Raw genomic sequence first — 11,952 nt, forward strand, 5'->3', positions numbered from 1 at the left:
AACAACAGTTTGTGCAGGTTCAAATGTCACATCCAGCTACAGTTAATCTAAAAGGGAAGCAAAAATTTCATAACTCCTTGCAGCCATGCATGAGAGAATTTGTAAGCCTTTTTGCAGCATGTTCATAAAACTACAGTTTAGCAAGATGTCCAAACTATCCCATAATTATGTACATTTACTATAAGGACTCGAAATCTGATGGTACTAGTACAGTATAGTATATTTGTAGTCATGCTGCATGTCTGAGAATGGATGCAGGAAATAAGTACAGTGGTACCTCGGGTTAAGTATTTAATTCGTTCCAGAGGTCTGTTCTTAACCTGAAACTGTTTTTAACCTGAAGCACCACTTTACCTAATGGGGCCTCCCGCTGCCAGAAAATGATTTTTGTTCTCATCCTGAAGCAAAGTTCTTAACCCGAGGTACTATTTCTGGGTCTGTAGCCTGAAGCGTATGTAACCCAAGATACCACTGTAATAGAAACTTGTTAGTGGAAAGTCAAAATGAACCAATTTCATTAACCTGGTATTTACTGAGATAACCTTTCCCTAACCAGGGTTTTTAATTACCTTTGAAGAAAAATAAAAACAAATTAGGTTCATGAATTCACTCTACTCTATATGGCACAGCAGCAGTTTCTGCAGGGAGATCTATGCTGTAACTGTGGTTTGTTAAATCATACCAAACCAAACCAAACTGATTTTGAAACCATATCTTCCCCCACCCCACCCCCAAAAAACCAAACACACTGCTCCTCCACTCTTAAACAGACATCCCAATGCAGTTTCTTTTGTTGGAATTTGCTATTCAAGCAAATACCTCCGGAAAGTGAGCCAAGTCACAAATGACACATTCCTCATCTTTCTACCTTGAACAACATTAAGACAAACATGGGGCCACGGTCGCCCATATTCTCTGCCACACAGAAAGCAGCTGCAACCACAATGCTGGATTAGATAGACGAACTATTTTCCTAAGGCTGCAAACTAAGTACGAGACAAGAGAAGATAACAAAGTTGTCGTCACTCTGAACTAGCTTGGTTTGTTCTCGCTGACATCATTACCAGGCAAAATCTGACAGCCGTCACCTAGGAAGACAAGGTTCTGATTTCAAAGAAAAATGTAACAGAAGCAGCGGCTGTGAAGAAATTATGTACCAACACAAAAGAGCAAGGCATTTACAGGAAATATTCCCACTCTGTATGGCAGTCACATTTTCAAGCTAGAAATGTTTGACAGTGAGTATCAGTCTTGTTTGTGGCATGTTCCAGGTATTTGATTCAAAGATCCTCCATCACAGAGTTGCAGTGTGTTCAGAAATTTCCATATACGACCCAAGGTTAAATGGCCATCCCAATAGTCCCAGTGTTTTAAGCCTTTTCGGGTCTTCCCCTGAACTATGTACCATTAATACGTATGCTCCTGCAAATTCAGTGAAATCCTGTACTTAATTTAGCATTACACCATTAATCCCAGGGAATCTAGAGAAACCGTGTGCTAATAGTCAACATGAAATGAAAAAGAATATATCTAAAATGCCAGTAGAGATTCTTCTCTAAGGATTTATTTTTAAGGTCGGCAAATAATCTGCACTCACTTTAAATTACTTTCAGCAAAGGCCCACTAAAGACAATGTAAGTACTTCAGTATTTGCACACTGAAAATGTAAATGTACAGCCAACCAAATAAAAATGGTCACATTCTCACTTTAAAAACCAACACATTATGCAAACCGATACATATTTAGGTTTAGCTACTAACATGAATTAGTAGCTAACTAACATGTTAGCTACCAACATGAGTTTGACCAAACTGCAGAAGGCAGTAGAAGACAGGAGTGCCTGGCGTGCTCTGGTCCATGGGGTCATGAAGAGTCGGACATGACTAAATGACTAAACAACAAATACGTATTTACTCAGGTTAACCCCACTATATTCAGTGAGATTTACTCCAAGGTGGTTGTGCTTAGGACTGCAGCCTGAAATAATGAAGATGAACTCACAAGTAAATGTTTTGGATAAAGAAAGAGCACATCATCTTACTTTCCAAAGCTCAGAACAGATTCTTGAATAATGCCCTGAAAAAACTCCTGAAATTAGAATTTTCCTCCCAAAGGTCACAACTCAATTAAGGAGTTTCATAGAAATAACTATAAAGCTGATATTTTACATATTACATTTTAATATATCATACTGGTTTTAATATATTTATAGAACATAGATGTTTAGAAGTCATAGGCTTTACTTAAAAAATACATTCAATCAAAAGAACAGGGTACCCTTAGCTGAAATTTGCTGTATAATGCACAAATCCAATTGCTCTTCTGCGTTTTGTTTTTCATGGCACATAACCTCTTTCATTGGCCTATTTAAATTGATTTTTTTTCACCACTTAATGAGATAGTGACACAGGGGCAAGCATATTCTAATACTAAACCACCAGCACAAAAACATGGATCATTTGCATAATAAAAGTTATGACTGTTTATGTCGTCCATTGATGCTATGCAAAATCTAGGCATGTCGCCTTGCCGAAAAGTTATGGGGATTAATAACTTGATCCTGACCACGCTCACACAGATGTTTTCATTTAATTTTGACAAAACATATATCAAATGTGCATAGGGCTTCAAGCTTGGTAGACATCTTCACAACTGGTTTTTTTAGGGCGGGCTACGGATGTAGAAATCAGAGTTTATCTGCTCCATGTATATTAAGCAGACATACAGTAGTTTCGTCACACCCCTAAATTGGCTCCCCTCATCATAGTGGGTTGATCGGTGTCACCAGAGAATGGACCTATATAGCAGGGGGAGGGGCAGGAAATGAGCTTGAGGCAAAGAAGTTATGTTTTAAATGGCCACTTCTCCCAACCCATCCTGCTCACCCAGCTCTCACCTCTGCCATTGTTTTAAAAAACCACTCCCCCCTCTGTTTCCTTTATTCAACCGCCATTTTAAAACCTGCCTTCTCTTTTGCTCTCCCACCCCCCAACCTGACTTCATGCAAATCCAGGATTGTGATAGAGCTCTACAAATCCTCCAGTGTGGGGACATATCCTCCAATCAGGACTGTGTGATGACAGCTTTACACTTCTATATATATTGGAAGACGTTTAACTTCAAAAACCACCATTACTAATCCACTCTTCCTTACCTCATACGACCAGACACACTGAGTTCCACCAAACCGCCGAACACATCGGCCCACTTCCACATCCTCGTGAGTAGTGTACATTTCTCGAAGGCATTCACCTATATGTGGCACCATCCTCCTAAGAACTTCGCGGCTGAAGATCATCCCAGGTCCTCCCATGCAGAAATTCTCTCCTGGCTCAAGGCCCAGTTTTCCAAGTTCTTCAATATTCCCCAGTCCTGTCTGGCCCAAATAGAGAGGTTTACTGCTGTTCAGTGACCGAAGGAACTCTTCCAATTTTTCCCCTGTAAGAAAAAGGAGAGGAAATATTGTTTATGCCACACAATCAAGAGATTCTGTCTTTCAACATTACAACTATAATCACTTGCTCTAACACAGCAATTACCTCTCTTCCGCTTCAACAAAATGAAAGCATACCAAGGCAAAAGGAAGAGAAGGATAGTAGGACTTTGAAAAACTTTCTACATGCTACTGGGGCCATGACTGCCTGTCATATTAAGCCAATGTTTATTTAGGACAGTGGCTTAGTCCCTAGAACCAGTAAAAGACACTTCTGCTTACACAAGGGGAAATCAGACTCCTAACATTTCCTACCTCCATCACCCCCAGTCGCATCCTCCTACACTGGATTTCAAACTTCATGAGCAACCTTTTCAGGATCTGCAGTGGGATAAAGGGAATGGAAAGCCCCATTATGTAAGCAGAACTCTGAGTTCTGTGGATATAAACTAATTCCCAGATTCAAGAGTTAAGTGGCAAGCTTAAAATACACCAATGTCCGCCATCCACTTTCTCCCCACTTGGTTACTGATGCAACTGTACCTATTTTTCCCTTTCTCTATGACTGTTACCATCATATACACACTGCTGAGTTTCTGGGCATTCAAGGGCCATTCAAGCACCTGGGTGGAAGAAAAGTATACCGAAACCTAAAATAGTTCGGTGATCCATTCGTCAACTAGATCCAAAATCAATAAAGGGAGCTAAGTAACTACAACAGTGGCACAAGAAGAATATGGAAAAAGTAGAGGAACTGCCCAAGCAAGCAAAGTTGGAGCATGCACCTTTTTTAAAAATGTTAAAATGAAATTACCGACATTTGCAAGGATGAGATCTGTTTATGACAGTGATAAATAATGCAAGTTAAAATAAGGGAGTATAACTATATACTTTCCTTAAAGTAAATCCCACTAAAATCAATGGAATTTAATTCTAATTGAATATACTGAAGCGCAAATTAAATTTAAAATAGAAGGCAATAGTTATATGGATAAATGAATGTTATAAAAACCTTTTAAAGGGGAAGGGCCATGAAATGTATCAATGTATTTGCTTTAGATACACAATGTCCCAGGTTCAATGCCTGGCATCTCCAGATAGGACTGGGTTTGTCCTTCTGCCTGAAATCTTGAAGAGCCAATGCAAGTCCGTGCAAACAGTACTGAGTTACGATGGTTTGACTCCGTATAAGGCAGCTTCCTCCATTCCTCCATTCCTTTTGATTCTGTTGCAAGCTACCGCAACGTCACTGTTGCAGAGCAGTGTTATAAACTCAGATACTGTATATACGCTAGGCACCCAGTGGCTCCTTAAACCAGAGTTACAGTTGCCAAAAACGGAATGCCTGGTTGCCATTTTTGGGCGAGATGCCTCAAAAGTCTATTTTTCAATACAACCTTTTGGTTCCTGAAATTTTGACTGATTGTGCAGATCAAATATCACAGGCAGAATTCTACAGGATGTGTTGCTAGTGTGTGAAACCAGTCAAGATCCAAGGATCTTCAGGCATGCACCTTCAGATGGTGGAGACGTCAGGCACCACCCTGGTGGCCCGATTATCTTCACTTGGTCGCAACTGACTGATAGCCAGGTGCAATATGTGCCTAGCACCTGGCAAATTTTGAAAGCAGCTGCAGAGTCCAATGTTATGTATTAAAGTATCATCATCATCATCATCATCATCATCATTTTTAAAAAGTTTAACCTTGGTGTAGAAAGCAATTTGAATTGTCAATAAGTATGTTCCCCTGCACCTGCATGGCTGAATATGTTAACTTGAAAACTGACACTTGTAACAAAGGCCATTTCATATAAGGACCCACAGTTTGTTTGTTTATATATAGAGCGAGAGAGAGATTATCACAATGCACAATTAAATGATTTTTATTCTTTTTGCAGTGTAACTCAGATTGATCCACTTCATTACCAATTTTCACAGTCTCTAAACATCACTGGTAATATTGGCCATTATTTGCTACATAATAACAGTGTGTGACATCCAACCTTAGCCATACTCAGAACATACCCAATGAAATCAATGGACTTGAGTTTCTTAAGGAAGTACTGCAAAACCTTGGGCACTGCTTTAAAATTTCTCCACTCAAGCAACATACTCTCTGGATTTACAATAATAAAACATATATACTGTCAGTAGCCCAAAGCCAGCTGTAGTCAAAGGACGTGCATTCCCATTTGCAACAAGTGACACATCCATCCACTTCAGTGGGGCTCAGGTAAGCATCCTAATGCACACAGAGATGTGCACCTGGAAGTACATCAGCAATGTGCACAAAGGGAGGGTACTTATGCATGCAGATTCTGTCCTGATGAATCCGTATAGGGTTTCCACAATGCCCTGCTGCAAACCCAGACCAGGAATGTGACAAGTTGCCTATCTCTATTAAGAGCTGAAGAGGGGGAAAGATGGTGAACAACAACAAAAATGCACTGAATTAAGCAACAACATAACATATACTTTGCAATTTTTTACTTTTATCTTCCTTACATTTTAAAACGGGGGCAAAAAATATTTAAAGTCATTAAAGAACTGAAGCGTTTGCATTCCAGTTCCTAAGTTAAAAAGGACAGCAGTGGATAACCAACATGTAATGCTACCTGTATACTTACAAAGGGTAAGATGAGGATGGACTGCCACCCTTAGGTTGCAAAGCTGAGTGATGCAAGAAATTCAACTGTAGCATACTAAAAAACAACAATGTTGAAATCCTATCAACCCTAAATTAACATATCCCTAGTAACATATCACACCATGTAAACTAGATTGATTGTTTATCTCCCGCCCTTTTTCCCTGACAGAGGGGCTCAGGGAGGATTATTTCTTTTTACTGGAGAGGCCAGAGAACAATTATGTTTGTACAACATTTGACAGGTTTCAGCACCTTTTTGTTAACTAGCGATTAACTCAAATGTAAGTTCCACTAGGTTCTATGTGCTTTACTACCAGTAAATGAGTCTAGGGTTGCAGCCCAAGACATATTGAACTGTGATTGTGTTCCTAGAAGGCTATATTCCCAGTTGGTCATAGAGTTCACAAAGGGACATAGTTGAGCAAAAAGATGCCTTGGTTCCATAACTAATATTGATATTCCTTGAAAAGTCTTGAGACCGCTCAGTTCCTTTTGCCTTGTAACTTAAAGTAAGTTCCGACTAAAGAACACCACTGGTTACCAGTGCAATACAGAAATATGAAACCGATAACATCTGGATTATCGCACTTTGACCATTTGCTGTCTCTGTAATGCATAAACAGTTACTTAAGTGAAACTAAAAACTTTTTAACCAAATCAGGGACTGAAGTGAACACTTCAATCTTATTTCTAAGAGGAAATGTTATCAACATTCCTTACTCCTTATGGATGGAGGAAACTGATTATTATGCTGACAAGCACATTACTTCTGAAACACATGCTCTTTTCTGCATTGCCCACAGAGCTACGGACACCAGGATCTCAACATGTCACTTGCACAACATGCCAAGTGATCTTGAAAATAAGCAAAGAATTGAAAGATAATTCCAGTATTTGTTGTTAATGACATTAAAGAAATGTTTACATGTGGCTGAGTACAAAAAATATAGGCTATGCTTTCTAAATCTAAAAAAAGAGAATAGATTATGTATGGATGAGACATCATAATCTTGTTTTACACCCAGTTATTGGCATGAATTATTCCTTGCACTTTCAACCTCTTGCCTTGTTCACTTCTCTTCCCTTCAGCCTGTCACAACAATGTATATGCATCCTACAACTTTCTCCGTCCACTTCCAGCTTCACCTTGCAAAACTTTCTGAGACAATAAACTGGTTTGTCTTTATCCTTAAGCACTGGATTCCAGCTGTTCTGCTGGAACTCATCACAAACCTGCAAATCCTTAACAAGCTGCAAACCATTAAAGCTTTCATGCAATTAAATACCACATCAGACTGCGTATACTGCTAGGAAGAAATCCAACTCATCCACCTTCTACCAGTATAACTTTTATAATAGTCTAATAATAATATACAACAAAATAGTCCTAAAGCTTCCTGGTTGTTGCCACAGGTCTCCCATCACACTTTCAAGCAAGCCACAGTTTCTGTGACTACAGTACTTCAGAACATTTACTGTGAACATCACTGCTCTTGATAATATGTTAATGCAGGTAAAACTCCAAATTTGTAGAAATAATAAGTGAATGTGTGTATTTCTATCAATTAAGGCCAGAGGGAAGACTTAATTTGTTTGTTTTCATCCCACACTGCAGGTGACTTAAGATTCTTCCACAAGATGGGCTCTCAGCCAAAGGAAAAACAGAGCCTAAAACTCTGACAAACACTGACAGGTCTAAGCAAAGTCCTGGAGTTTGGAAGGTGGGGCAGGGACCTGCATAGGCAGGCGTGTGCTCAACAAAACCACTAGAGATCTAGGAAGCCAGCCATGCTGCCACACTCACTTCTGTTTTAAAAAGGGGTCATTAAATGGCATAACTTTCCAAGTTATTTATTGCAGGTAGGATGCAGCAGAAAGCTACCCAAAGCACCTGAGATTCTAACCAACTTGTTGAAACCTGATGCAACAAACTCAGCTTTGCAAAAAAAGAAATACATCTCAGTGTGTACCTTTTTGACAACTCTGGAAGGTAAGCCAACTGGAGAAAGGGCCTGAATAGGATAGGTGCTACTCTTAATCACTTGTAGGTTGCCATGCAGTGTGAATGGCCCTGGCAATGAAATTTGCCCAACCCCTTCATGGGGAATTTGGTGGGTGCTCGGGCACCCAGGGCACCAGCACCTATGGGCTGCAGCACAATCCTATTCATGTTTGCACTGAGGTCAGTGGGGAACATCACTGCCCTAACGCTCAGGATTGCAGGACACGTGTAAGACGCCGCTCCAGAACAACTCCTAAAATGAGTGGCATCGAGTCTCCACTCTAGCATGCCCAGAAGGCCTGGTGGTCTACAGTTTCACACGTGCAGGCATCTACCGAGACTTTCTCAGTGGTGCGCCCATGCACTCTGCCCATGCCAGGTCCGCCTTGTTTCACCATACCTCACACGGTTGTTCAGAGCTTAAAAACCCGGAAACGTCAGTAGCAAGTCCCGGGGCTCAGCCCTTCAGCCCCACCATCCATCCACAGGGCTGCCATAGCTTCAGGTGTTTTAACACTGCACCCAGAAAACAGCTTGAGCATCATTTAGCAGGCCAAACAACAAATCTACTTCACACTTGCTCCAAAGAACATGCAACTTGCATTATAAATTTCATGTTTATAAAAATATGGGTTAGCCATAACATCTAGATTTTCAAAGACATGACCGAGATTTCAAAGGCGGAATTGACTTGGGAGGGGGGATTTCCAAAGTCAATCAAAAAAATCATTTTTGGGTGGAAGCTCAGCAACTTTTGGGGTTTGTCTTTAAAAAACTCAACAACAACTTTTGGGGGTTTCCTTTAAAAAGAAGTTCATCAATTTCGGGTAAAAAAACAAAAACACTCAACAACTTTTGGGGTGTCCTGGCTTTTACTTTGTGAAACAGGGCGCCCCTCTCCATCCCTCCCCTTTTCACCTTTGATGTAGACGTCGTCGTCGGCGCGCATGAACCACTCGTAGGCGTCCAGGTAGTGGTCGTGCATGTACTTGAGCATCATGAAGGACTTCTTCTGCGGTGGATAGGAGTCGTCCACGCCGGGCAAGGCGACCACGGGCAGCGGCCGCTCCCCTCTCGAGGCGGCCGGAGGCACCGAGCCTTGGCTGGAGAAGAACTCCACCCGGCCGGGGATGGAGGCGGCCCACGTCCGCTGCGCCGCCAGCGCGCGGCTGCCCAGGTACTTCTGCGCGGTCATCACCCCGACGTAGAGGAAGCGGCCGCGGGGCGCGCAGCCCGGCGCGCCCGCGTAGTCCCCGCTGCCGTTGTGGCTGCTGCTGCCGTGGCGCCCGCCGCCTTCTTCCTCTTCTTCTTCCTCCTCCTCCTCCGCCTCCAGAGGCGGCGGCGGCGGCGGGGGCGACGGGTCTCCTTCTCCGGCGGCTGCCACGGCGAAAGCGGGCGCGGGCTGGCCCTCCGCTTCCCGCCTTTGCTTCTCCGCCTCAGCCGCCTCAGGGCGCAGCTGCCTCTTGTCCGCGGGCAGCGCAGCCGCGCGGCCGTAGAAAGCGCAGAGGCGGCCGCCGACGACGCCCGCCCCGGCGGAACTCACGCCGCCGCCTCCTCCGCCGCCTCGCCTTTTCCTCTCGCTCAGCTCGGCCACTTTGGGCGCGACGAGCCACGAGGCGACGGTGAAGCCCAGCACCAGCCCCAGCGCCACGCTGAGCCACGGGCGTCGGGAGCGCGCGGCCATGGCGCTGGGGAGGCGGGTGGCGGCGTCCCGAGCTGAGGGTCCCGCTGCTGCTGCTGCTGCCGCCGCCTCTCCGCCGTCACCACAGAGTCCGCTTCTCGGCGCGCAGCTGAGGCAAAGGAGGAGGAGAAGGCGGCGGCTCCGAGCGAAAACTTCTCTCCCGCCGCCGGCGCCGCGGAGGCACACGTCGGGCTTCGCTGGCGGCGGCGGCGGCGGCGGCGGCACCTGGGCGGCGGCGGCCCCTCCCACGGCCCGGCCTCCTCCGCGCAAGGGCGGCAGAAGAAGAAGAAGAAGAAGCCAGCCAGCGAGCGAGCGACCGCTGCTGTTGCTTCTGCTGCTGCTGGAGCCGGGCAGGGAGGCCGGCGCCGCCGCCGCTCGCGCCGCCTCGCTCTGCGCCGCCGGCCGTGGATTCCGAGCGCCTCCCTCAGGCAGGAGAGGCTACAGCCGGCGCCACTCCCACGGTGGGGGGGGGGGTTGCTGCTACCCGAGGCTCCTCCGCAACGGCCTCTCCGCAATCGCTTCTTTCCCTCAGAATTCCCAGGCCTGCCATACGTCCGTGTTTTCCAGGACACGTCCAGGAATTCGCCTCTGAAAAATGGTGTCCTGGATTATTATTAGATTTCATTTCACCTTTTATATAGAGAGATAGTTTCTATTGAGTTTTCCGTTTTTACGTTTCACCACAAACATTTTCCATCATGTTCTCTATATTCAGTTTCTTCCCTCCTCCTCCTCCTTCCAAGGTTCATTTCATCCCCTATAAAGGTAAAGGGACCCCTGATCATTAGGTCCAGTCGTGACCAACTCTGGGGTTGCGGCGCTCGTCTTGCTTTACTGGCTGAGGGAGCCGGCGTTTGTCCACAGACGGCTTCTGGGTCATGTGACCAGCATGACTAAGCCGCTTCTGGCGAACCAGAGCAGCGCATGGAAACGCCGTTTACCTTCCCGCCGGAGTGGTACCTATTTATCTACTTGCACTTTGACGTGCTTTTGAACTGCTAGGTTGGCAGGAGCAGGGACTGAGCAACGGGAGCTCGCCCCGTCACGGGGATTCAAACCGCCGACCTTCTGATCGGCAAGTCCTAGGCTCAGCACCACCAACATCCCTTTAGCGCCACCCGCGTCCCTATAGTTATAGTCATAATCTGTGTGTTGCCCTCTGATTTTATTCTGCTCCAAATATGATTTTAAGCTGTATTTCAATCAATTGATTGGTTTATGTTTTTAATGTATCATACTTTGATGTTAGCTTCCTCTGAGCCCGGTCCTGGCCAGGGAGGGCGGGATATAAATAAAAAAATGTATTTTTATTATTATTATTATAGTTAACACTCATTCCTGCATATTTTAACTATAGCCACTCTTTATTACTTCCCCACTCTTGCAACACCCACAAATGTCACTTGCACTGTCAATTTTGTCTCATTCTGCCCACATTTTCACCTGTGTGCTATGGTTTTCCATATACAGTGGTACCTCTGGTTACGAACTCCGCTAACCCAGAAGTTAGGTCTCCTGGTTGCATACTTTGCCCCAGGATGCGAACGAAAACCATGAGCTGGAGGCCCCATTAGCGAAAGCATGCCCCAGGATAAGAAGAGTTTCAGCTTAAGAACAAACCTCCAGAACGAATTAATTTAGTAATCAGAGGTACCACTGTATCATCTCCCCACTCATCTTTAAATACCGGTTCTTCTTGCTCTCTCATTCCGTATGTTAAACCTGCTAATTCCAGAAATAAACCAGAAATAGGCGGGCCTGGATTATTTTTCAGAAATTGGGCAAATGTTTGAAATGTTAGACATGTCTAAACCAGGCATGTCCAAAGTCCATTTTGGGGTCCAGTCCAGCCTGCCGGTAGGTTTAATCCGGCCCCTGTGGCAGTTTATTTTCTGAGGTAAAATTCTCAAAAAACCTCCACAACTTAAAACCTTAAAAAAACCTCAAAAACTTTGGGGGTAAAATCATTACAAAAACTCAACTTCAATCCTAAAAAAAAGTAAACAACTTTGGTCAACAACTTTGGTCGGTCCTTTGGTTGGCCCTCATGGTCCTTCACTTTATCAAATCTGGCCCTCTTTGCAAAATGTTTGAACATCACAAAGCTCAACAATTGTTGGGTTTTCCTTTTTTAAATAAAAAAAAAATAGCTCAACAATTTTGGGTCTTCCTAAGAAAAGCTCAACA

At 44.2% G+C, this 11,952-nt stretch overlaps 1 protein-coding gene across 1 annotated transcript in view; it reads right to left on the reverse strand.

Moving 5' to 3' along the window:
- CHSY3 (chondroitin sulfate synthase 3) overlaps positions 1–9,794 on the reverse strand; it is an 89,135-nt gene extending 79,341 nt beyond the window's left edge. The window contains exons 1-2 of the mRNA XM_081930503.1: positions 9,003–9,794; positions 3,156–3,439 (exon numbers count right to left, since the gene is read on the reverse strand). Coding sequence (XP_081786629.1) covers positions 3,156–3,439; positions 9,003–9,768 — 1,050 coding nt within the window. The 5' untranslated portion in view covers positions 9,769–9,794. The remainder of the gene's footprint in view (positions 1–3,155; positions 3,440–9,002) is intronic.
- Between the last annotated feature and the right edge of the window lie 2,158 nt (positions 9,795–11,952).

The sequence above is a fragment of the Podarcis melisellensis genome, assembly GCF_964234715.1.
Source record: "Podarcis melisellensis genome assembly, chromosome: 11".
In the NCBI taxonomy this organism is placed as follows: domain Eukaryota; kingdom Metazoa; phylum Chordata; class Lepidosauria; order Squamata; family Lacertidae; genus Podarcis; species Podarcis melisellensis.